The 26,780-nt window shown below is 45.0% G+C and overlaps 2 protein-coding genes across 5 annotated transcripts in view; one reads left to right on the top strand and one right to left on the bottom strand.

Annotated features, from left to right (window-relative positions):
• Positions 1-13,498, top strand: part of LOC145511352 (uncharacterized) — a 30,314-nt gene extending 16,816 nt beyond the window's left edge. Inside the window, exons 2-12 of one of the 2 annotated variants that reach the window (XM_081504404.1) lie at positions 3,124-3,355; positions 6,111-6,182; positions 8,343-8,506; positions 9,123-9,226; positions 10,660-10,763; positions 10,992-11,158; positions 11,582-11,875; positions 12,122-12,317; positions 12,410-12,455; positions 12,713-12,975; positions 13,324-13,498. In XM_081504404.1, coding sequence (XP_081360530.1) covers positions 6,142-6,182; positions 8,343-8,506; positions 9,123-9,226; positions 10,660-10,763; positions 10,992-11,022 — 444 coding nt within the window. In that variant the 5' untranslated portion in view covers positions 3,124-3,355; positions 6,111-6,141 and the 3' untranslated portion in view covers positions 11,023-11,158; positions 11,582-11,875; positions 12,122-12,317; ... (1 more) ...; positions 12,713-12,975; positions 13,324-13,498. The remainder of the gene's footprint in view (positions 1-3,123; positions 3,356-6,110; positions 6,183-8,342; positions 8,507-9,122; positions 9,227-10,659; positions 10,764-10,991; positions 11,159-11,581; positions 11,876-12,121; positions 12,318-12,409; positions 12,456-12,712; positions 12,976-13,323) is intronic. The other variant, XM_081504405.1, reaches the window with a different exon arrangement.
• Positions 1-26,780, bottom strand: part of TENM2 (teneurin transmembrane protein 2) — a 1,754,865-nt gene that overhangs the window by 43,215 nt on the left and 1,684,870 nt on the right. For all 3 annotated transcript variants that reach the window (XM_081504400.1, XM_081504402.1, XM_081504401.1), the window contains 5 exons: positions 24,946-25,178; positions 23,579-23,733; positions 21,418-22,292; positions 13,817-13,992; positions 12,068-12,303 (listed from right to left, as the gene is read on the bottom strand). In XM_081504400.1, coding sequence (XP_081360526.1) covers positions 12,068-12,303; positions 13,817-13,992; positions 21,418-22,292; positions 23,579-23,733; positions 24,946-25,178 — 1,675 coding nt within the window. The remainder of the gene's footprint in view (positions 1-12,067; positions 12,304-13,816; positions 13,993-21,417; positions 22,293-23,578; positions 23,734-24,945; positions 25,179-26,780) is intronic.

The raw sequence follows: 26,780 nt of genomic DNA, 5'->3' as shown, positions 1-26,780 counted from the left end.
TATGTCTATAGTGTTTTGCAAATCTGATGTTTTCTTATTGATTGTGTCTGAATGATCCATCCATAGTTGCAAGTGGGATAGTAAGATTCCCCACTATTATTGTATTGCTGCTTATGTCTCCTTTTAGTTCTGTTTTTGTTTTATATATTTAGATGTTCCAGTGTTTGGTGTATAAATATTTATAATTGTGTTTTCTTTAATGAATTGACCTCTTTATTATTAGTATATGATGACCCTCTTTGTTGTTGTTTTAAACTATTTTTAACGTCTTTTGTTTGATATAAGTATAGCTACCCCTTTTTTGGGGAGGGGGATTATTTTTTGGTGTACTATCTTTTTCCACCTCTTCACTCTCAGTCTATACATGCCTTTAAGGCTAAAGTGAGTTTCATATAAGGCAGCATATTGTTGGATTTTTAAAAAATCAGCCATTCTATGCCTTTTAATGAGAGAATTTAATGTTTATGTTTAAAGTGATTATTGATAGGTAAGGATTTTCTACTGCAATTTTGTTCATCATTTTCTGGCCTTTGGTAGATGCATTGTTCCTTTTTTTCATAACATGCTGTCTTTTTTTGGGTGTGTTTTGATGTCTTTCGGCACCAGTGTTCTTTGACTTCTTTATCATGTTCTTGGTGTAATTACTACAGGTTTTTCTATTGTGGTTACCACGAGGCTTACATAAAATATCTTAAAATTATAATCTATTTTAGATTGACAAAAACGTCAATATAACTCCTGAAATTTACACTTTAACTTTTCCCATTTTAGTTTCTGGTGTTATGGTTTACATATTTTTAAGATTACATACCTAAAAAGGAGTTATGATTATTTCTATTATGTTCGCTTTTTAACTTAAAACTAGAGTTGTACGTGAATTACATTACACTCTTACCATATTACATAATCTAACTTTGACTGTACCGTTATCATTAAAAGTGAGTTTTACTTCCTTCATTTTTACGATGCTAGTGAGTGTCCTTTTCCTTCTACTCAAAGAACTCCCTTTATCACTTTTTTAAGGCAGGTCTAATGGTGACCAAACACCCTTGCTTTTGTTTGTTCATGAGTCTTTATCCTTCCTTCATTTCTGAGGGACAGCTCTGCTGGGTATAGAGTTTTTGGTTTAAAGTTTTTTCCTTTCAAGATTTTGAATATATCATCCCATTTCTCCTAGCCTGAAGTTTCTGGAGAGAAATCTGTTGATAGTCTCATGGGGGTTCTTTTGTATGGGATGTCTTTTTTTTTTTTGTCCTGCTGCTCTCAACTGTCTTTATCTTTGACTTTTGACATTTTTTTTTCTTCTTTTAAAAGGAAAAAAAATTCTTTTTCTTAAAATTTAAAATTTCTTTCCTTTTCTTTTACAAACTTGTGTGGAGGGCTGACTTTCAATAGATGACAGCAAGGGAGCTGCTCCGCTACCTATGAAACCCCAACCCAGAAGCAGGTCGTCTACGAATGATTTAGCACCAGGTTCCCCATGAACATGCGGTGTGTGATGGGTGAGGGGGCGGCCACTTTTCCCGCCACGCCCCGTGTCCCAGGATGAAGGGCTCTCCACATTGACCCTGGTTCTGACACCATGGTGGGAACTGTGGGGGACCGACTTTTGAAGATTTTAATTGTAACGTGTCTCTGTGTAGCCCTATTTGGGTTCAAGCTATTTGGGGTCCTTTGAGCCTAATTGATCTGGATGTCCATTTCCCTTTTTTCTGATTTACAAAAATTTCATCCATTATTGCTTTAAATATACTTTCTGTTCTTTTTTCTTTGTCTTCAGGAATTTCTGTAATGCAAATATTCTTCTTGCAGGAGCTGCGGTGGGGTGGAGTGGATAAGTGCAAAGCCTTTCATCACTGTTTTTCTGTTTTGTTTTTGTTCCTCTGGATAATTTCAACTGCCTTATCATCCAGGTTGCTGATTTTTATTCTGTGTTGATTCTGCTTTTCAAGTTCTTTATTGACTTCTTCAGTTTAGTTATTGTATTTTTTTAGCTCTAGAATTTTTTTCATGGTTTCTATTTTTGCTCAACTTGTGTTCAATAGCTGTTTTCTTCATTTGTGTGTTCTTTAAGAGGACTGTTCTGAATTCTTGGGCTGACAGCTCACAGATCTTCATTTAAGTAGGGTCAGTTATTGAAGCTCTCTTAGTTTCCTTTGGTGGTGTCATATTTCTCTGGTTTTTCATTCCTCATGGTGGTATCTGTGCACTGAAGTAAGTGGTCTCTCTTCTAGACTTTATAGGTTTGCTTTGGTAGAGATAATTCTTCACCAGTTAGCTCAGTTTTGGTTTCTGGATGTATCTACTGATAAAATCTTTGAGCAGGTAGGGCTGGATATTAGGATCTGTTTTTGAGTAAGGTAAGTGCCTGAGGGCAGGGATGAGAGGGTGTGCTGTTGACTATGAACAGTTGGATAGGACTCTTGTCTCAGTTTCCTGCCTAAGGGAAGGTATAGTATAGGCTCTGCAGTTGCCTAGGTTCTCTGGTCAGGCTTTTTAGACCACTGGGCCAGGTTACTATACTCAGCAGTAGGTAGCGTCCTTGTTCTAGTCAGGCAGCAGAATGGAGTCCAAGGGTTGCGTGGCTTTTTGTTGTGGGACTTGAATTTGGAAAGAGTATATACTGAATTCCCTGTCCAGATGGGGCTACTGGTTTTGCTCTGCAGATGGGAAAAGCCACGGAATGTTTCTGTTCAAGTGCCACTATAAGCAGGGCTCTGGTTAGTTTCCTTGGTTGGGTGGGTTGAAGCCTGTAGTCAGCAATGAGTGGGGCTACACATTAGTTTCCCTGCTTGGGCACAGTGGGAGAACTAGCTCCAAGGTTTGTAAGGCTATTCGTTTGTGGTCTTGATCCAAACCAGCTCTTGCCCCAAGCTCCCTGGACAAATAGGGCCACTGGCTCTGCTCAACAGGCTATCAGCTCAGCCTTCCCATCTCTCTGCTTGAGACTGTTGTGCGGTCCATTCTCTATGTGTTCCTGGCAGTGACCCTGGCCAGTCTGGGTGGGAGCCACACTCAGCAGCTGGCAGGCCTATGATCTGCTCCCCTGCCTGGATGCTGTGTGTGTGTGGGGTCCACTTCAGGCACCTCCCACATTTTCTGAAGAGGTTTTCCGGTTTGCAGGAGCTGAGCGTTCCACTTAGCAGCAATGGGACTGTGGATGAACTCCCGGTCTGGGGATAGCAGAGGAAGCCTCCATGTCTGACACAGACTGTGCTCTGGGGGTGATCAGCTCTGACTGCCCGCCTCCTGGCTTGAGCTCTGTTGGGCTTCCATGCCTTGGAGAGGGAGGTGGGCAGATCGGGCTCCAGGGCTAGCAAAACACCCCTCATTTGAGGACCTGACTTGCACCCAGGTGAGTTCCCTGGTCAGACCTGGTCCTGCAGCTGAGCAAAGCTGCTGGACGGGATTACTACCTGGGCGCTGCAGGCAGGGACTTGGTCTGCCGCGCTCTTGAGTGTGTGTTGTTGCAGGCCCCTCCCTGTTTCCCCCGTCATGTCCGATTCCCAGTGGTTGAGCCCTGCAGATTCCCTTGCAGTCCTGGTGGGACAATACAGGTGTAGTGGCTCTCACAAAGCAACTCACACTGCTGGGGTGGGGGCGGGGGGCCCTGAATGTCGCCTATTCAGGAGCGATGGTTTCTCCACTAGTGGAGCTGTGCTGGCCTGGGGGAGGGGCAGTGCGGTCCGTGGGCAGCTGCACCCCTTACCCTTCTGAGGTGTCTGTCTGTCCCTCTGTGGTGCGTGTGCTGGGGGTTGCCTCAGCCTCACCCTGTGTTGCAGAATGCTCTCAGTGGTGCTTTGTTAGTTGCTGTGCTTGTAAGGGCAGAGCAGTCAGGAATGACCTGCATTCCCACCTTGGTGATACTGCTGAGTTTAGCTTTGGAAATGTGTAATTTCTATAAAAACGTCCAATCCTTCTAATAATTAAGTGTGATAAATTCACTGGAAGCAGAGCCGAGGAGTCCGGGCCAGCCACATCATCTAATCAAACATCTTGAATTGTGAGGGTCCCTTTGCTAAAGAGGAGGTGCCTGGGCTGTGGGGGTTGAGATCTTGGAGAGTCTGACAGGCACGCTCAGCTCGTCGTGGGCACCTGCCCCCCCCACCCCCGCACCCCATCTTCAGAGTGTGCGGGAGTTTTCACTTAGCCATACCGCTCTCTTATTCCGAATTAAATTACCCATCTAACAATATTTAAATTAACCTTGAGGCTTCCTGGAGAACATAAAAGTTGTTTTGAATTATTTTCACTGCCAGGATCAGCACAATTCCCTTCCCAGCCAGCTCGGTAGGTATTCAGTGATTGAGAAACCAATTTTTAAATTAATACAATTTTGTGTTTGCAAGGAAGCCATTATTTTTAATTATCGGGCATTTTCCTCAGCCTGGCTTCCCCAGTTAATAAAACTCAGCTACTTAGCATCGTTTTTATTTTCGCAGAGGGCAGACTTTGGGAAGTAGTTTCCCCATGTGGAATCTCCCTCCGGAATGTTTTGCTCTCACCAAGCACACGCCTGTCACAAGGAGGCTCGTAAAAAACCCCGAGAAAAGGAAACGCTGTCGTCAAAATGGCCCTGCTGGGCCCATAACTGATGACTCTAACTTAGCTTGAAGGGGCAGTGTGGGGAGCCGGTGAATCGAGAAACTGCAAAGAAGAAATTAACACTGAGCTGGGTCCCCTCCCGGAAGTGGCACTGAAGCACAGGAGGAGAGACCTCAGTTAGACCTAGAGCAGAACCCTTGCCTCGTCTGCTTTGAGTCTGGGAAACCCTGAAAAGATTTGTGAGGGAGGAGGGGGAGAGAGTCTCCTTGTCTGGCAGCGGTGAAAAGCAGAACTCCCCGCTTGGAGAGTTGAGCTGTTCACCCACCCAGAGGAGAAGCCTGGCCTGGATGACATCTTCATTTCCTTTCTGGGTCAGTCCTCCAGGACTTAAAAAGCAGCTCTCCCCAGCTCCCATGCAACATGACTCTGTGCTACGTTGGGATCAGGGCTGGAGCAGACAGAACAACTTGCTATCAATTTAATATTAGCTTAAATAATGCATAATTAGAAGGTTAAGCCTCTGCAAACACGTTAAATAATGTATTCCCCAAGCAAACATGATTTGGTGATGATGTGCTGTTTTGGATGGTGGTGAGGTGGAAAGGTGGAAGAGACCAGGATCTGAGTTGCATTGTTGATATGGATCAGTTTTGTCATTACAAAGTAGAACCTTCCCTGGTCACGCCTTGGTTTCCTTATCTGTCATGACCTGTGAACTTCTGGTGGGTAGAGGCTTTATCTTAAGTTTCTCAGGGTCTCTATTATTTTGGCAAGTGCTTGGTGCTTGACAAGCATTTGTGAATAAGGGGGCTGAATTAGGCTGAGTATAAACATGTTAGATCTAAGGCTCTAACGTGAAAAACGGAGACAAGAAAATGTGACCAGGGCATTTGTGAGCTCCAGATATCTGAAAGGCTGTTCATTCTAAACAGTGATAGTCATTCTGCGAGGAACCCTCAAGTCCTGGAATGAACACAGATTGCAGGGAGCGGATTTTCATGACGTCAATTTAAAATCACATCCACTCATTCAGCATTTACTGAGCACCTACTATGTATGCTTGTTGATGTGATCAATACTTAAAATAGAGCAGGACAGTTAGGGCCCCTGCCCTCGTGAACTTACAGGATAAAGAGACACAAACCGACAGTGGAACACTTTTGTGTGGTTATGAGAGTAAACAGAGGAAGCCACTATGGAATGGAGAGGGGACACGGAATCAGAACTGAGCTGACAAGGACAGTTGCCCTTAGGGGTGGGGGTGGGGTCCCAAAGTATGAGAGAGTTCAACAGGTGAGGGCAGGAGGTGGGTTAGGGAGAATATTCCAGATGGGGTGGTCAGGAAGTGAAAGGCTGGGTGGTTAGCAGGGGCCCTGCCCAGGCAGACAACTTCACTTCTGATGCTTCGGGTACCCTAGTGGAGGCAGGTGGTCCCTGGGGAGGCATGTGGCAGAGAGGAGAGGTGTCTGATGTGGAGGCTCAGCCTAGATGACCTGAATGGGGCTTGTGCTTGTCATCCTTCAACCTGAACTTCTGGATGTCAAGTACGTTATACATCTCTTTAGCCTCTAAGAAGAAAGGAAGACGGTGCAGCCTATGGATGAATGCTCCTTTGCATTCAACAGTGGGTACGTCTGGTGAGGACTTCTATATTTCTATAGTCACTAAGTCACGTCCAACTCCTTTGTGACCCCTATAGACTATAGTCCACCAGGCTCCTCTGTCCATGGGATTTCCCAGTCAAGAATACTGAAGTGGGGGACTTCCCTGGTGGTCTAGTGGTTAAGACACTGCCCTTCCAATGCAAAGGGTGTGAGTTCAATCCCTGGACCGGGAACTAAGAACCCATATGCTGCATGACAAAACAAACAAACAAGAATACTGAAGCGGGTTGCCATTTCCTCCTCCAGGGGACCTTTCCGACTCAGGGATCAAACCCCTGTCTCCTGCTTGGCAGGTGGATTCCTTACCACTGAGCTACCTGGGAAGCCCTTCTAAGATCCTTACCAGCACAATAAGGTTCCAATCCCTTGACCTCACCACCCCCAGCTAATTTGCTCTAGCCCTTCTGCCTCATCTTCTGCTCAGATAACAAGCAACAGGGCCTTTGGATGTGCTGGTAGCTTAGCACAGAAGGCTTTCTTCCCATTCCATTACTGGAAAATTCCTACTTTTCATTCATTTCTTAGCCCAAATGCCATTTTCTTTGTGTGGCCTTAACCTCAATCAGATATGTCTTGTTATCTCAACCATGTTCCCTCACAGCAGCCGTCACCATTTCTTTACATTATTTGTAGTTAATTTGATTACTATCTGTTTCCCCTTGCTACAGTATAAGCTCCACGAGGGTATTTTTACTTTTCTATCACACCGATCAAAATAGCAAGTAATCCAAAAGTAATGTATGTTTGGGGGATATATTGTTGACTATATTTGCAGAAGCTTACCCTTGTAATTATATATTATTTAAGCTAATGTTAAATTTGTAGCAAGTTCTGTCTGTACAAGCTCTGCTCAGAATTGAGTGTCTTGTCTGTTCACTAATATATACTCAGTGCCTAGTACAGTGCCAGGAACATAATAGGTGCTTGGGGGGAAAAAAAAAACATTGGTGCAAAGTGAATGCACTGGGGCAGGAAGGGGTGATAAAATTCAGGCTTTTGTGATGACAGTGTAGGTGAGCAGACCTACCAGAGTGGGATCCACGTGGAACTGAGTTCACGTGCGTGTGTTCACAGGCACACATGCACATCTGCCTCCCACCTTGTTCCCGAGTCACTGTCATTTGCCACAAAAGTAAAAGTAACACAAGCCAACGTGTAATTGCAATGTCATACTAATTATACAGAAACCAAAACAAAATTACTAACTCCCACTCCTTCTGGGAATACTAATAACACTAATACCAATATCACGATGGAAGATTATCTTGGCAGCAATTTTCTTTTTGTTCTGCTACCTACACATGTAGCTGTTTCGTGCTTTTGCAATCTCTGTGTAAATCATAATCAGGAGGAGATATCCTAGAGGGTGGTTGTATGCCTTCCTTATCAGAGAGGATCATGCAGTAAGCCGTCTTAGGAAAGAGCAGAAGTTTTAAATCTTAACAGGAGGAGTTGGTTTCAGTTCTCTCTTCCAAAAGTATAGAAAGAAATCTTGCTGGAGGGGAGGAGCATTAAAACATGAACAAGTCCTCAGGACCAGAAGTTTGTTTTATGATTAGGCTTTGGAAGGATGAAGAATGAAGACTAGATCAGGGGTGTGTAAGTTTGAGTGTGATGTAACGATCTCTTCCTTCTTTGGGAGCAGTGCCCCCTTTCTTTGAGGTTTCCCCAACTAGAAGTTTTTACTGAGCCATCCGTCACACGGTACACGTGACCCAGCCGAGCACAGACCCCCGCCTCTTCCTGGAGCGGTGGGACTGGCCCGGGGCTGTGACTGCCATTCCATCTGTGGCAGGCCCTTTAGAGGGCTTCAAAGGGATTTTGGTGTTTAATTCTGTAAGAGATCCCTTTCTCTTCCCTCTGGGTCAACTGAGCTGAGCTAATAGCAGCCTGGAGTCATCTTTAGCCAAGCCTGCCTGACCTCCCCCGTGTGAAGAGGTCACCAGTTGAAGGTAGGGGTAAATGAGCCTAAGTATCAAGGGAAACACTGATAAGAGATGGAAGGGGTCCAGGAGAAAGATGTCAACCTGATATCATTTGAGCCGGTGAAGTCACTGGTGGGGAGAAGCAAGGCCACGCACAACGCATGCCCTTTTTAACAACTCATTTGAGTACACATCCTGTTTCTTGCAGTGGCAAGATTCCTGACAGGCATTTACGGACTATGCACGTTCCACGGAGGAGCCTTTTAAGGGGGCGTGGTCATCATATCTTCATCACTCACAGTCTGAATGCCCATCACATGGCCCCTGTCATCAGGGATACGGAGATGGTCCTCGTGCCCACAGAGCTTACAGGTACCCTGATGTAATAGCTTTGTGAGAAGGCCAGAGGAAACAGGGACGAGTGGTGGGTGGTGAGGGCTGGAGGCAGGAGGATGCTTTCACAAGAGATTCCTGGAGCAATCTTTGGGAGGCAGAAGGGAAAGTCTCCCCCACTTTGAGTCTGGGCAGGGACAACCGCTTGCGATTTTGTCCAAGTAAAAAAGCCATAAAGGTTTTGGTGGAAAGGAATGGCCGTGGTCCATCCAGCCACCATTTTACCCTTCAACCTTTAGGTAAGGGCTGCTGGTGCATCCCTCCCCTGAGAGATGCCCTTGTCTGGAATGCTGGAAGAAGGGGGTACCTAGGTGGGTTAGACTTTCACTGGGGGCCATTCTAGGGGTTCTGGTGAACTTCAGGGATGCTCAGAGCCTTTGGCCCTCACTGCTCAACTGGCCAGACGCTCAGGAGTGTGCCAGTCCCTGGGAAAGGTCAGGCTGTTTGCGTCAATGCAAACAGATCCACAGGGTGGGGAGCAACAATGGAATGGTGCTGGTTCAGTGGTAGCACCTGAAAGTTCATTCAGTTTCTTCCCCCTCCAAGAGGCAGGGCTGGGGCTGCCGGAATCACACATCTCTGTCTCGGGTTTCAGGTCCCAGCCTCTCTCCTGCAACTGAGCCCGGCCGGCTAGTCCTTGAAGTCTGGAGGATGCCTTGGCTTCCTAGTCTACCTGATCATGGAAAAGGCCCCTTAAAGGTGAGCATGATATAGCCACCCTGCTAGCTGCCAAGTCCCATTAATTGTGTGTGCTAAGTAGCGGTCAGGTCTCCCTCTGTCTTCTCTGCTAGTGACTTCGTTTCTTGTTTGAATTACCCCCTCCTCCCATCCTGTCCCATCTGATTCATCTTCCTCTGTACCTAAGGAAGCCTGAGAGGTCTTTCTAACACGACAAATCCCAGCACGTCACTCTGCCAACCAAAGCCCCGAGCAGTACCCCCCACCCTAGCAAAATATGCCCTTCATTCCCTTCCCATCCTAACCCTGACCAACTCACTCCATCTCACAGTATAACACAGACCTTTCTCTCCAGCCACACTGAGTTAGTTTTCTGAAATGCCATTCCTTTTTTTTTTGGGAGGACCTCTTTGCCTTTTCACAAGTGACACTTTGATCACCCCTTGCTGATAATCTTTGCCTGGCTAATTCCTTCTGCTCTGTAGAACTGATTCCAACTCTTCTGTGAAGCATCTCTCAGCCCTGAGCTGGAGGGCAGGGACCCTGCTACGTGGTCACCAAATCTCCTTTCATCTTCTTCTTAGGCTCACAGAAAGATACCTTTTCCTAGGCTTCCTTGCAGTTAAGTTGAAGTCACGCCACTGTGTTCTCACCAGGGGGTATGGCAGTGATGCCTGCCACATCTAGCCGTGTTCATTAAGCCCCCAATTTCAGGGCTTATCTGTGCCCATTTGTTAACCGACCACAGCCCATCCTCCCCCCACTGATAGAGTGAGGTTTCCCCCTTCCCTTGAGATTCTGGCCTCGTTGACAGCTCACAATATCACGTGACTCGCACATGCCACTCTACCTTCCTCCTCTACCTTCTCCCAACAGCTCCCCAGCAATTTCCAGGAGTTGCTTTTATTTCATTCACTAAACAATTTATGAATTGAATTAAAATAAATGAGATGCAAATAAATTCCAGGCTTTCTCCCTCATTTTCAAATTACATTTTCAGTCCACTCAACCTGTTATAATCTCATAGTGATTTTCATTTAAGAGAGCTAAATGGATATGTGATTATTGTTACAGGAACTAACACCAGACAATTAAATGTTGAGGTGTTGATAGATAAAGCTGTGTTTCGATTTGCATAAACATGATGCCAGCAAATCTAACCCTGGCAGAAATTCAGTTATAAGACTTGCGTGCCTAACTTCTGCTAATTACCACGAGTACCATTATTACGACTTTTAATATTCGGAGTTGGGATTATGGCCATTTTATCTGAGGGCTGCATTTATCTTTATTTCACAAACTCAGTCAAAATGCATCACTGACTTATCAGAGAAAAGGCACGATTACCACTCCTAATCAACTTCTACGGTGCAGTGTATCAAAAATCAATTATACAGCCCCGAAATCAGTCATTAAGGATTTAGCTACTAATCTCATTTCATTTTTGTCTTTAGGAAGATACTGCAGCTTGCAACTCTACAGATACCAGCAGAGGAAGAAAAACATGGGCGACTGCTGATAACCTAATGTGGAGAAATAAAACTCCAACTAAACAAAGGTAGAATCTTAACATGGAGTGGCCTGGTTCTGCAGGGTGTCACCTGGGCTGGCTGGATTTCAAGCCAAAAACACAGTAGAAGAAGTTACGACCCAGGTTTTTTTGTGGGTGAGCCCTCTGAGCTCAGGAATTCCAAAGCATTTGTTAAACCCTGCAGTATCATCACATTGTTTACCATCTTCCTGGTGCGTATCTCAATCTACAATGATTTTTTTCTCTCTCTGTTAGTTGGCTTACTATCTGCTGCCTCACCTGCTGACTGTAAGCAGGCAGGGATCTTGTGCGGTGTAGCTCCAGTGTGTACCACAGTGCCTGGCTCCTCGTTAGGTGTTCAATACATAGGTGCTGAATTTGACAACAACTGAAATCCTGAAGACGTTCCCGTGAGCATGAAGGTAAGAACCCATCCCTCTTAACGCCACTTAAGTGACCAGAGCAGGACCCAGGCCATCATCTGGATGACTGCTGATGGAATCAGGAATTGTGAAGCCTATTGGCTAAGAATCCTAGCATGTGAGACAGAGAGAGAGAACTGGGGCTGAGTCCTGGCTTTGGCATTTGTAAGCCATTGTGTCCTCTAGTTGGTTACTTAGCTTCCCAGAGCCCATGTTTTCTCATCCGAAAAATGGAAATAATACCTACCCCCATTGGAAAGTAAGATAATGCAAGCAAAGCATTTAATGTCGTGTTGGCATCATGCAAGTCCTCCATGAATGTTATTGGTTTTAAAAGCTGTAACTTGTGGTGAGTTACCTAGTCTGCAGAAGCTAGAGTCGGTTAAAACTTCTTGCTGCAGCTTGCTTGTTACTTCCTCTTAGGAAGCCTTCCCTGATGCCTGCAGGGTGGATGAGAGCTCCTCCTCTGTGAGCCCACCAAGCCCTGGATGCTCCTCCAGCTTCTCGCTCAACCCATTAGATTATCCTGAGTTCATCTGTTCTACCAGACTGTCAACTCCTTGAGCCTAGAGAGTGTGTTATAAAGCTTATTTAGCAGAGCACACCATAGGGCACAGGCACCAGCTCATTTGTTAAGTTGGCCAAACAGTGAAAGTTGACAGAGAAGATGGCAAGTGTGAGAAGAACACCAAAGGGACTCTCTACTTTCAGCTGAAGGTAAATCCCCACCTTTTCCATCCTAGAAAATGCAGAACATTTTCCCTGAGACCTGAGTCCCCGAGGGATGTGACTCACGTGTCTCTTCCAGGGAAGAAAGGAGCCACGGAGGCTTGGGAGAGGGCCTCAGCTCCTGAGGAAAGGGGGTGTCCGCTGCCACTTTGTGGGGACGAGTTGAGTGGGATGACTTACCCGGAGCTTCCTGCCAAAGATGGTGACTTTGCCTTTAATCTGTTCCTTTCTTAGGCGCCACTCAATGGAGTTGAGGCCGTTCTCCATGGGCAGGGAGATGTTGCAGCGCCCGATGGTGGGGGTGACAGTGCCCGCGAGCACGTGGGGCTCGCTGTGGAAGCTCACGCCCATCCCATTGGCGTACATCACCCGCAGGGTCCCATTGTTGCAGAGCTGGTAGCTGTTCCGCACTTGATCTGGAGAAATGGAAGTGGGGGCAGGGAGAGGGAAATAAATTATCCACCCTGATAGTCATGAGAGAACAGAACCCCTATTTTTGTAGGTTTCCATGGTACTTTGCAGCTGTCAGTCTAAGGCTGCCTTCAATTAGCACACATGCAATGTTAAGGTGAGTAGCAGAGATGCTACTGATCCGTGGAAAGAAAAACATTATTAATATGTGGCATTCTAGAAATAATTATGCTGTGATATTTTTCTTCTACTCACTGAAGACTATTAATAGTACATTTAAAGACGTATCATGCCTGCCCAATTTGTGTCAGTCAAATCCCTGATCTTTAACATATATATTTTAGCTGAAATGGAAAAAAAATAAATGAAAACAGACTTAATTTTGTTTCCTTTCCCCTACCATCTAACCCTGAGGCCGATGGTTTACCATGGGTCAGATCCACTGCAAATCAAGTCTAGGATTCTTCAAGAAGCAGCAGCCTTCCTGCCCCTCACCTCTTTGCTGTGGACTCTACCATGATGCCACCTCCACACCAGACAAATCTGAGCTTCAAATAGCAACAGAGAGACTGAGCCAGTGGGTGCTGATAACGTGTGTTTATCTGCCCAAATGGAATCTACACTTGTCCATCAGGCTTCTGACCTTTTCCCTTATCGAAAAGTTCCAGGTAGAAAATGTGAGTCTGAGACTCTTCTTATGGGTAAGTTACTTCCTGATTATTTGGGCAGAGGAGTCCAGCTGGGCTGGCCTCTGAGATGCTAACTTCTGGGGGTAGCAAGCAAGTGGGGACCTGTCACTCCTGCGACTGCAGCCATCATGCAGAAAGACAAAAATCTACATCATTAATCATCTGGCAGAGTAGAAATAGAGTCATGGAAACAGGCTCTGTCATGGGATAATAGTCCAGAAATGGCACCATTTATCTGCTGCGAGGACACTTTTATCCTCTGACAATGGGCTAGCCCACTGACATTCTATCTTAATTAAAAGAAAAATTAATCTGCACAATTCCTTTTCTTGCCAGCCCCCGTGCTTGTCCTGGAGTGTGCGTCTTGTTGAACAGCAAGAGTAACTACGAGCTGGTCAGAGACCTTTACGGTCTGGGCAAGAGACTGCTAAAGGCCTCTGTGACTTGAGGACAATGGACTCATCATCACACAAATGTTTGGCAGCATGAGACTAAAATCACCTTTGAGGAGGAAGCAGTGTTTTTGTTGGGTGGGTAGGGAGTGCTGGTGACAGAGAAGTGGGACTGGAAAAAGACATTTTCAGGTAAATAGTCCCAAATATCCCAAACTAAAATATTAGGTTGGTATTATATATGACATTCTCCTGCATCTAATTAAGTCCTTTTCTCTAAGGTGGATGTCTTATAGACTTAGTTTGCTGTGGGATAAAACTGCAAGCTGAGGGGTGCTGGGAAGTCCTCCCAGGCTTGGTAACTCACAGCTGCCTCTGGCCTTGGCTGCGTCTGAGGGTGTGTGTGTGGGTAGGATGGTGATGAGTGAGGGACTTACCCTGTACCACTGTGTAGGAGGCCTCCACTGAAGACAGGTTGGTAATGACGGTGACATCGTCATCACGGTTGGAGTTCTCAATGTCAATAGTGATGGACTTCTCCATTTCCCGGTGTAGGCTGGTCACCACCCCTGTGGGGCGTGTCACGTTGGTGAGGCGGCCCTCGTGGTCATAGCTGGAGAAGAGAGACACGGATGAGCAGCAGTTCCTGGGGCTGAAGACTTCCTCAAAACTCAGAACCTCACAAGGGATAGACTCATGGGGCTAGAAAAGGAGAGAGGGGGAAGGTGGGGTGGCCGGTGGTGCAGCACGCCCACCTGCCCTGGGACATGGTGATGCTTTCTACTACCCACCCATTTACCTAACAACATACGCAGTGAAAGCATTTCACCTCAGGCAAGGGGTACGTAATTACGCTTTCCCACGTTAGTGAGAACAGCTACTTTATGCTCTTTAATTTGGGCTCCACAAAGTAAAGGACTAACTAATGAACAAGAAAATCTGACTAGACCCGTGAGAAGTAAGGAGACTGACTCACGAATCAAAACCCTCCCACCAAACAGAAGTCCAGGATCACTCGGCTGGCTTCCTGGTGAGTTCTACTGAATATGCAAAGAAGAATTAATACCAGGCCTCTTCAAACTCTTCCAAAAAATAAACAGGAGGGAACACTGCAAAGTCATTTTATAAGGCCAGCATTATCCTGAAACCAAAGCCACACATGGACACTGCCAGAAAATTACAATTCAGTGTCTCTAAATGCAAGCATCCTCAACAAACTATTAGCAAATCAAATTCAAAAGTACAGTAAGAGGCTCCTACACCACGATGAAGTGGGAGTTATTCTAGGGAATGCAAAGATGGTTCACATCAGCAAATCATTCAATGTGAAATACCATATTATCATCGCAATAGATGCAGAAAAACATTGACAAAATTTACAAGAAAACCCTCAACGAAGTGGATATAGAGGGGACATCTCAACATGAAAAGCCCACAGCTAACATCAGACACAGCGGTAAAAAGCTGACCATTTTTACTCTAAGATCAGGAACAAGACAAAGAATCCCACTTTATTCAACATAATATTGGAAGTCTTATCCAGAGCAATTAGGCAAGGAGAAAAGGTATTATTTGTAAATAACATATTTTATATATATATATATATATATATATATAAAACCGTAAAAATGTCACCCCAAAAAACTGTCAGAAATAATAAGTTTAGTAAGGTTGAAGGATACAAATATATAAAATCTATTGTGCTTCTATACACTAATAACAAACTACCAGAAAGAAAAATTTAAAACCCATTTATATCAAAGAAGAAAAAAATACCTAGGAATACATTTAACCAAGGAGGTAAAAGACCTGTACATTGAAAGTTATGACACTGATGTAAGAAATTAAAGAATACACAGATAAATGAAAAGATAGCATATGCTTATGGATTGGAATAATTAATATTGATTAATTATCCTTGCTGTCCAAAGCAACTTACCGTCTCAATGCAATCTCTGTCAAAATTCTAATGGTATTCTTCATAGAAATAGAACAAATACCCTAAAATTTGTACAGAACCACGATCCCCAAATAGCCAAAGTAATCTTGGGAAATCACTAGGGAACGGCAAATCAAAACCCACACATACATGGTCAGTTTATGACAGAGGAGCTGAGACTATACAATGGGGGAAGAACAGTCTCTTCAATGAGTGGTGTTGGGAAAACGGGACGGTCACATGCGAAGGAATGAAACACTGTCTTATACCACTCACGAAATTGACTCAACTAGATTAAAAACCTGAATATAAGATCTGAAACCACAAATCCTAGAAGTAAATATAGGCGGTAAGCTCCATGATATTAGTGTTGTTTTTTTTTTGCACTTGACACAAAAGCAAAGGTAATAAAAGCACAAACCAACAAGTGGGATTACATCAAACTAAAAAGCTTTTGCACAGCAAAGCAAACCATCCAGAAAACAAGGCAGTGTACTGAGTGAGAGAATATCTGCAAATCTGACGAGAAAAAATCCAAACATATAAAGAATTTATACAACTCAGTAGCCAAAAACATGAACAATTTGACTGAAAAATAAGAGGACATACAGATGGCCATCAGGAACATGAAAAGATGCTCAGCACTGTTAATCATTAGGGAATTGCAAATCAAAACCATACTGAAATATTACCTCACAATAGTCAGAATGGCTCTTATAAAAAAACAAAACAAACCATGTTGGTGGTGATCTGGAGGAAAGGGAACCCTCCTACACAGCTGTTGAAAATGTAAATTGGTATAGTCACTATAGAACACGGTATAGGGATTTTTCATAGAAGTAGAATTATCATGTGATCCAGCAGTTCCACTTCTGCATGGAATCTGAGGAAAACAAACATGCTAATTTGAAAATATTTATGCACTCACATGTTTGTTTACTGCAGAATTATTTACAAAAGCCAAGATATGGGTTAAGGTGTCCATCAACAGATGAATCAATAAAAAAGCTATGGTATAAACAGAATATTATTCAGCCATGAAAAGAATAAAATTGTGCCATTTGTGACAACACGTGTGGACTTCGAGGGCATGATACTAAGTGAAATAAGTCAGACAGAGAGACAAATACCCTACGATCTCAGCTATATGTAGGTCTCAAAAAAAAAATACTCCACAAAAAACCAAGCCTATAAATATAGAAAACTGATTGGTGGTTGCTAGAGGTGAGGGGTAGATGAAGGGGGTCACAAGGGACATAATTTCCAGTCTCCCAAGGGAAGAGAAATAAAATAAAAAATAAACAAATGGAACCTAATCACTCTCACAAACTTTTGCACAGCAAAGGGAACCATAAACAAAACAAATGACTTACGGACTGGGAGAAATATTTGCAAACAGTGTGACCAACAAGGGCTTAATTACCAAAATATACAAACAGCTCACACAACTCAGTAAGAAAAAAGCAAACAGCTCAATCAAAAAAATGGGCAGAAGACCTAAACAGACATCTCTTCAAAAAAGACATACAGATGGCCAAGAGGCACATAAACAGATGCTCAACATTGCTAATTACTGGAGACCTACAAATCAAAAACTACAATGGTAGTTTGGGTCAGAAGAGCCACCATCAAAAAGTTGGCAAATAACAAACACTGGAGAGGAGGCAGAGAAAAGGGAACGCCCCACACTGTTTGGGGAATATAAATTGGTGCAGCCGCTATGGAAAACAGTATGGAAGTTCCTCAAAAAACTAAAAGGAGAGCCTCCATATGATCTAGCAATTCCACTCCTGGGTATATACCTGGACACACTATGCATGCACCCCAGTGTTCACAGCAGCACTGTTTACAACACCAAGACATGGAAACAACCTAAACATCCATCGACAGAGGAACGATAAAGATGTGGTATACATGCACAATGGGATACTCAGCCAGAAAAAGAAGGAAATAATGCCATTTGCAGCAACATCAATGGACCTAGAGATTATCATACTAAGTGAAGTAAGCCAGAAAGAGAGAGACGAATACCATATAGTATCACTCATATGTGAAATCTAAAACATGACATAAACAGGCTTATCCATGAAACAGAATCAGACGTACAGAGAATACATGTGTGGTTCCCAAGAGAAAGGTGGGGTTGGAGAAGGATGGATTGGGAGTTTGGGATTAGCACATGCAAACTATTTTGGATAAACTACAAGGTCCTATCGTATAGCACAGGAAACTATATTCCGTATCCTGTAAGAAACCATAATGGAAAAGAATATGAAAAGGAATTAACTGAATCACTTTGCTATAAAGCAAAAGTTAACGTAACATTGTAAATCAACTATACTTCAATAAAATAAACTTATAAACGGTATAGACTTTCTGTTATAAAGTAAGTCAGGGGGATGTAACGTACAGCATCGTAACTGTAGTTAATAATACCATATTACATATTTGAAAGTTGCTATTGCTAAGAGAGTAGAACCTGAAAGTTCTCATAAGTAAGTTTTTTGTACGTATATGGCGACATATGTTCATTAGACTTATTGTAGTCATTTCACAACATATACAGATACTGAATCATTATGTTGTATCCCTGAAACTAATATTACACATTAATTTTACATTAATAAATAAGAAAATAAAAACCAGTTCCAAGTGTTTTGATGTGGGGTGCTTAGTGGAGAACTCAGTGTTTCAACTCTTGCTGCCAAGTAGGGACAAAGTGAGCAGTGTATTCCATGAGCCCCAGGCAACGATTTAATTCCAATCCACTATATTACCTGGACACCTACAGTGTGCAGATTGCTGTGCTTTGCTGTGAGAGAAAACAGTAGGAACCGGAGATTCTACTTTTGGGGAAAAGAGGATTAGGGCTGAGACCAGAATCTCAGCGACCACCGGGAAAAAAGCAAGTTTTCTTTAACTTTCAAACAAGATTCAGCTTCTGATACCCCTGGAGTAAATGTCTAAGATTCAGGTCTCTCTGCAAAGAAGCCTGCAGACACTGGCAAGGAGCTGTGAGTCCCAGTATGGGACCTCATGGCCACCCGGTGGAACCAGCTCTTCCTTCCTTCCTTGTCTCAGGTGGGGCTGGATGCTGTGTCTGACTCCTTCATTCAGCACCTACTCACTCAGTTCCTCATAGGTGCCAAGCACTGTTCAAGGATCCGGGGACCCAGCTAGGAACAAAATGGATGAAAATCCTTGCCCTCATGATGTGTGCAAACTAGATGGGGAGGGTCAAAACAAAGCTCATAGTACAGAGTATGTCATACGGTGACAAGCGGTAAGGATTAAAATAAAGGAGGAGAGAGAGGGAGCACGTGTAGAGGTGGTTGTCCTTGTCAGTAGCCCTGTGCCTTTTAGAGATAACAGACTGCTCGCGCCCATTCTGAGGACTTAGCAAACACAACAGAATGTCCAGACAGCATTCCCAGTTGGCTTCATCCCTGTCCAGCTCTCCATGGGGTACTTCCCAACACAAAGGGGAGCGGGGAGAAAGGTAACCCCTTAACGGGACCCACTCCAGGCTCCTCGAGTGGCAATGCTGGCTGATTCTAGAAAATAACTCTTGAACCCTGCTCCCTGGAACATAACTTCCCTCCCTCCCTCAGATCTGTTATTCAATCCGTCCTTTGTTACTTTGTTGGGAGGAGTTGATCAGGACTGGAATAGCCCTTTATATTACTTTATTTTAGTTTATATTTAGTAATGCTAAAAGTATTTTAAATTAAATACTATATTAAAGTACTAAAGTATTTCGTACTTTATATGTATATATTATATAAATATATTTTATTAAAATTTTAATAAATACTTTATATATAGGCTAAGTTGCTTCAGTCATGGCTGACTTTTTGTGACCCCATGGACTGCAGCCTGCCAGGCTCCTCTGTCCATGGGATTTCCCAGGCAAGAATACTGGGGTGGGTTTCCATTTCTTCCTCCAGCGGATCTTCCTGACCCATGGATCCAACCTGTGTCTCTTACGTCTCTTGCATTGGCAGGCGCGTTCTTTACCGCTAGCACCACCTGGGAAGCCTATATATTTTGCTTTATATTAGTTTCTCCCTTCTGAGGGTCTGTCCTCTGGGCCCCAGGTTTGGTAAGGCAGGCTCTGCCCTGGCAGGAGAGAGAGTAGCAGGAGTACATGGGGTGAGGAGAGAGCAGGATGAATTCAAAGTGGAGTATTGGCCCACTGGCTAAGACTCCGTGCTTCCAATGCAGGGGGCCAGGATTAGACCCCCAGTCAAGAAACTAGATCCCATGTGCCGCAACTAAGAGATCCTGCATGCTGCAACTAAGACCCAGAGTAGCCAAATAAATAAACGTTCTTAAAAGTTTTCAAAGTGGAGTATTATGTAAAGATCTGATGGGAAAACTACATGCTTTAATTCTGCCTCTCTAAACTGAATCCAGGCATCTGTAGGGTTTTGTTCGTGCCTTTGCTGACTTCTTTCTCTAAAGTTTTCACTAAGGTGACAGTCTCAACATGAGGTCGAATTTGTGTCTGACTATTAAAACAACCAATTTGCCGACCATGTGTAAAAAAAAAAAATACCACAAAACAGAAGCTACCATCTTTTTTAGGAGGCTAAGAAAACCATATGCGTTGAACTCCTACAATGGAGAATGTGTGATCTTTTACCAACTTTATGGAAGAAAAGCAACTCTTCACATCAAGAGAGCAAAAAATTCTCTCTTCCGTGTAACTTCTGAACAATCATGAGGGGGGGAAAAGAACCATGACCATGTTTTCATTCAGTTAGGCGCCCCTTCTGCCAACTACTCTTCCATTTAAGAGTTCCTGTCTCAGGATGCACCTCAGCCTGAACTCTGTCACTCCAGCCTCTTACACCTGGCCCACTTCAGACTGGCCTCCTGAGAGCGACACCAATTCCCTCTGAAATGTGTTGGGTCTTCAGGCGCAAGTGAGAAGAGAAGTTGAGAATCTAGGAGGCATTTGGGTTACAGCACAGCTTTAGCTTAACTTGGTGTGAGAGCCAAAGATGGCACTCAGATGGCACCTTCAGGGACTGAGTCACCTGGTAAAGTATGATCCACTCTCAGCGCCCTGAAGGATGTCAGGCTGCTTCAGAAGTCTGAGAAAGACAGCTTTGCCCAAAGGAAGACGGTAATGCAACCTATTTCCAGCAGATGGCAGAAGCTTCCTTTACATTCTCTCAAAGCCTTTGGAATGCAAACAGGAAGTGAACATGCCTGAATTTAAGACTGATCATCAACGATGTCTTCTGTCCTCTCTCCTGTCCTTCTTTCCTTCCGTGACAACACCCGGCCAACTTACTAAATTCTCAGCTAGCAGCATCATACAGATAGAAAGCAACGACTCCAAATTACATAGTGGTTAACCAGATCCTTCACCATCAAGGACAGCCAGATCCTTACCAATGCCATCCCTGTCTCAGCCAGCCAAGGAGCAACCTTAGCAATCATGCCTTAGCAACCTCCTCTCACCGGCATCCCACTGGTTAATACCTGCAGCAGCAGGCAGGTGACCAAGAACTGCCTGCAGGAGTGAGGAAAAACAGCTTTTTGGTAAAACAAACAGCAGGACTATCAACTATGAGATAATTGTTAGGGGAAATATGACCAGCTCTCACATCTTTTAATATACCTAGCACTTTATCTGTATTGATCTGCTTCTGCTAAAGAGGAAATTCAGAGTTTATCTACCTGTCTGTGCAATCAAGTGTGTTGCTGGACCCATCGGCAAATTACAGGAGCCCCACCAGGACCTTGCCTTTTAGTTTCTAATTTCCGCACCCATGGCAAACATGAATAATCAGCAGAGTTAATCAACACTTGATCTCTCAGGCGCTGTGCATGTCCAATATCCTGAAACTGGAACGGCAAGCAGGCAACAGGAATTCCCAACTCTTGTAGGGAGGATGTTCGATATCAGACACCCAATAATGCAAATCATTTACGAGTCAGGGAGAGGGGACAGGAATACCCCAAGGCATTAAAGTCAGGAAGACAATATGACTAAATGATTCTAAAAGCCACACCAACGGCCGATCCTGACGCCACCCAGGGTAGTAGGGTAAGTGCTCTGAGGAACTACTTTAAAAATCGACTTACTCATAGAAAGTTGTCCATCCTGTTTCATCACTCTTGGTGGCTAGGAGGCCAGTGTTCCCGTCATAGGTCATGAGGCCAAGCTCCAAGTTCTGCGTGGACACGACTTTGAGACCTCCGTTGGTGCCCACTGTGAGGGTGATGATCTGGTTGTCGGGCATGAGCAGGTGGCGGGGCGTGCCACTGCTGTCCCGACGGATCTTCAGGGAATTTCCGTTGTTGTCAATCAGCTCGGTGACATCGTTGTCAGCACTGTACGTGAAGTTGTACAAGTACTCCCCCGTTACCAGGCTCACGGTGTATTGGTGGATGCCCTCAGCGTTGAAGACGTACAACTCCTGTTCCCCGGGGGAGGCAGCCTCATACTGGTTAAAAGCATTCAGAACGGGCTTGTTCTTGCTGACCGCCCTGATCCGAATATTCCCAAGGTCTGCGATGTAGATGGTACCATCAGGAGCTACAGCTAAGGATGATGGGGAATTCAAGATGGCGTCAGTCGCGTAGGCATCGTCTCCTGAGTAGCAGTTGCAATTGACATCGTTTTTGCAGTCACAGTCAGAGGCTGCGCCTGCTAACAGGCAGATCTCCCCATTGGTTGTTACCTGGCGTAGACGGTTAATCTTCTTCTCATCCGTCTCGGTGATGTAGAGGACCCCAGTGTGAGAGATGGCAATGGCGCTGGCTGACTCCAGGGCAGAGTGAATGGCTAGTTTGCTGAGCGAGTAGTCAATGCCGGGAACCTGGCAGTGCATGGGGCGTCCCGCGATGATGCTGACTTGATGGTTCTCGGTGATGCGAAGGATGACGTTGTTCTCCAGAACATACAGGGAGTTGTCCATGGGGTTGACAGCAAGGTCTGTTGGCCACTCCAGCCGAACCTATGGATGATACAGCACCAAATTCAAGGACAGCCTCTAAGATGCTCGATGTTTACCTGTGCAGGACACTTCTATTGATTTTATGCAACTGGGGGAAAAGTACTTTTTTTTCCTAACACAGGATAGAAGTGCCCATCATGGAACCACTTGCTCACTGTCCATGCTGGGCATGGTGGAGAACAAGAGACTGTGGAACAGACATCTTCTGTGGCATCCCCTGCTGGGGCTAGAGTAGGTCACCAGTTCTACCCACAATGCTCTTTGCAGCCCCAGATGATTGGGCCAGGGTTGGATTCACCACACACATAGGTGGACAGGTAGTTCATAGCTCAAGGGCTAGTGTAATGTACTCCATGCTCTGCTCACCAAGCCATGGGCCCGAGGAGGCTATGTTCACTTAGAGGAGGCACCTAGATCTAATTTACAACAAGGAACCATGCAGTTTAGAAGGGGTCCCTGCCCCAAGGGCAGCCAATGCACAGGCTGACCAGTGAACTACAACCTGAGTGTTTGCTTGAAAAAGTAAACTGGATAAAACACTTCCCTTCTCTGCAGAATCTGAAATGAAAACCTTAGGAATCAGTTGTCAGTTAGTTGAGGAATTTGAGCTGAAAGTAATGAGGTTGACTGAGGGTGGAAAAGACCCTTTTAGAAGACTAAGCACAGACTTAGGTTGAGGACCCTTATATTCAAGTCCCATTTCTGTAAATCAGCTATGCTTCAATAATTTTTTTTTTTTTTTAAAGTATACAGTCCTTTTTCTCCTGTTGTACATTTGAGTGAGCCTCTGTTCTCTGCTAATGTAAAAGCCCAGACTAAAAGACTATCACTTGGGGGAATATCACAGAGGGATCTGCTCAGTTACAACTTCACAAAGTAAAGGTTTATATAGTGAGGATGCAATTGCTTCAGATTAACAGGGAAGTTCTGATTGACACGTAGTACTGTATGGTATGTTCTCAAACCCACGATAATGATGGAGAAGAGAGGTAATTACACAGTAACGTCTACCCTATAATCTGCCACGGCTGGAGCATGTCACCAGCTCCACGCTTCTGAGCGGAATTCCCCTCTCCCTTTCTCCTATTTCTCTCTCATGCCTGTCTCACATGTCCCATTCTATCTTGCTGTCCAGTTCATTTCAAACCTTCTGCAGACAAACCTGGGATCTGTATCTCCTCCTCCCACTCCACTTCCAACCCAAAGAGAACCTAGGTGAGAAGTTCAGGCTCAGAATCAGGTGTGGCACAATGATGAAAAGCGAGAGGAGAGAGAGAGAGTCCCACCTGGGCCACGTCCATGCTGGAGTCACAGCTCAGGGGCCGGACGGCGGTGAGGTCATTAGAGCCCAGCAAGGTGGAGATGATTCCATTCTGGTCGACCTTGCGGATCATGGTGGCGTCGACAAAGTACATGAGCCCATTCTTGTCAACTGCAATACCTGAGTGGGGCAAACAGCAGAGTGTGTCTCTTGGCAAGGGACAGAGCTGCTGGGGTGGTGGTGGTAGTAGGGATGCCCTACTAGGCATTATCTTCTTGGATGAGGGATCTGACTGGACAGCACACTCAAGAGTCATTTAAGGTGACACCCTTTCTCACAGCCACTGTGCTGAGATCTGGCTAAGTCCTGGGGTGCTGGCTATTTCACCACGCAAGTGAAGAAAGAACCTTGGGCTGCAAATGAACCAAGGCTGTGAATGAATGAATGGGGAGATCATTTTGCATCTGTTCTTTTTTAGAAAAGAGCTATTTCCCAAGTTCACTGCTTGAAAAATTATTGGTAGTAAATTACTGGAATACCCTTCACAACTGATTGTCACACTAAGGTTGAGAAACAGTGACTCTTGCAGTCACAAACTCCTAATTCAAAATATATCCTCCAGGAAGTATTTCCAGTTAAGCTGTGACTCCACTCAACACATTGCTATTCCGGGGGAATGCTGGTTCTAGCACTCCCTTGGTAAGAGGCAGACAGCAGCTTTATTTCTTCTGCATTTTCACCCCAGTGCCCAAGTCCAAGGCTCCCCATTCTTAATCGACACTGCTGTGTGCTTTCAGCTTAGCTAAAAACGCTAACAAGGATTGGACCTTCCAATGAGGGTCCTTAACCTTCAGCATCTTTAGTCCTTTTCAAAGGGAGATCCCTCAGAGCCAAGAACCCCTCCTCGCCAATCCCAGTCGCTTGGAAATTATACCGATTCTTAATTGCTACCATTATGGGGCATTTGCAAAATGTCAGGTACTGTTTGGACTTTATATACACTGTTATCTAACAGGAACAGCTGGGAGTGGTTGGAGGCCCCCCCCACTGGGCTCTGTTCTGTCTCCAGCCCACACAGCTGGCCTTCGGGCTCACACAGAGAACATTTCCTTCTGACTCTCTGTGACTGGCAGCAGTCAGCAATCTCTAGGGGCAAGCGACCCCACTTTCCATTTGTAGCCTATGTGGGAGATGAAGTTTACTTCAGATAAAGAAATACTTTTTCTTAAACAACACTCACCCACCCGCCAAAGCCATCTATCAGAGTTGAATTATTCTAGGACAAGCTGGGTTTGGGACTGCCCGGGGGCTAAGTCCACTTCCAGCATGAAGGGAGCCGGGTGTGCGGTGAGCTCTCTCGGGGGTGCGGCTTTGTTGCTGGGCAGCCTTTACCTCGAGGGCTCATCAGGGTGGCATCCACAGCCTTGCCTCCGTCCCCGCAGCGAGCTTCGTCAAAGGGCAAGCACTGCTCGCCTGTCCCCGCCACGACTTCCGAGTTCCCAGCCAGGTCTTTGGCTCCACTCAGAGACTTGACTCGGTAGATTCGCCGACTGTTGGTGTCAGACACGTAGAGAGAGCCGGACACGGGATCAACTGCCAGGTAGTACTTGTGAGCCGGGTTGTTGCTTCAGGAAAAGAAGCACAAAGAGGAGTGAGATGGGGCCATGCAGCTGGCCTCCTGGGTCAAAGAGATGACAAACATCCCAGCGAGACTCTAACCACCTCTGTGTTTATTGGGTTGGCCTAAAAGGTCGCTGGGTTTTTCCATAAGATGATATGGAAACACCTGAACCAACTTTTTGGCCCAACCCAATACTTTAGTGAACTGGAAAGAATCTAATCTAGTAAGTTAGTGTTCTAACATATCATGGCTCTGAGCTATTTCTGCTTGGGCTTAAGCTCCTCACGCTATCAGAGAATTCATCACTTCCCATCATGCTAAAATACCACTGCTTCATTTAGCTGGTGTGAAAAATCCCACTGTGATCCTGCTTTTGTGCTTGTGTTTTGTGGGCACTGGTCTTCTTTACTTCCCCTGTGGGTTTACTCTGTTCTTAAGTGGGATTGAGGAACACTTCCACGAGACAATATCCTCTTTCTAATCTATGCTTCCTCAGTGCCTCCAAGGTACTAGACCACAAAGACTGGGGTAACCTTGAGTCTTCCTAACGTTGTGATGGGCAGCTCCCTGCAGCCATCTCAAGTCCTCAGCCTCAGATCTTCTCTACTGTTCCTCAGTGTGGATGTGAACAAAGTTGGTATTTTGTGTGACGACCTGTGATATCTTGCTGATATCATGTTCAGAATCTAAATTATAAAGGAAGGAGATGTACTTTTCAAATATTGGATAACAGTGAGATCAGGGGGCTTCCCTGGTGGCTCAGTGGTAAAGAATCCACCTGCAATGCAGGAGATGTGAGTTTGATCCTTGGGAGGGGAAGATGCCCTGGAAAAGGGAATGGCAACCCAGTCCAATATTCTTGCCCGGGAAATCCCATAGTCAGAGGAGTCGGTGGGCTACCGTGCATAGAGTTATAAGAGCTGGACACGACTAAGCAACTAAACTACCACCAACCAATAGTGAGGTCACAGGTGTGCCCCAGAAGCTGCCAGGACTCTAAGTCACGCTGGGAAGAAGTACCTCAGTGTGGAGGTGATGTATCGGGAGAGCATGAAGCCTCAGAGACCTGGATCTCTTTCTCTGCTGTGCGTCCAGCTCTCCTATGGGTGAGATCTGTAAACTTGGCTTAGAACTAAGACTCAGGAAACTCTAAACTCAACTCGAACTCAGCCAGGGACAGTAAGGAAGACTTTTTGCCACAGTGGGTCCTAGATTCCTTATTGGGGGTAATGAAGAAGTTGAATCAGGGTATCATTCATGTCCCTTCTGGCTCAAATCCTACATTTTTGTCCCTCTGCAGTGTGTGTCACTGGTTGGAGGTTGCAACAGAATGGGTCCTCATGCTATTCCCACACTGGTTATTAGCATCACTGCCTGGAGGATACAAGTGGCAGGTGTCTCTGTGTTTTAGGTTTTGGTGCCACAGGTCTAAATGAGCATAGGTCATTTTTCTCCCCAGTCATTTTGCATCTGTAGTTTGGAATTATGGGAAGAGAGGAGCTAGAAAAGGTGAGGCAAAGATGAGGGCGACGAAGGTGTTGGATACATCTGTCCTATAGACATTAGCTGGTAAATTACTAATGAAAACACTACCACTTGGGTTCTT

The sequence above is a fragment of the Giraffa tippelskirchi genome, chromosome 6, assembly GCF_054371585.1.
Source record: "Giraffa tippelskirchi isolate mGirTip1 chromosome 6, T2T-mGirTip1v1.2.pri, whole genome shotgun sequence".
NCBI lineage: Eukaryota > Metazoa > Chordata > Mammalia > Artiodactyla > Giraffidae > Giraffa > Giraffa tippelskirchi.
The sequence above is the reverse complement of the archived record's forward strand: the minus strand, read 5'-3'. Positions and strand labels throughout refer to the sequence as shown.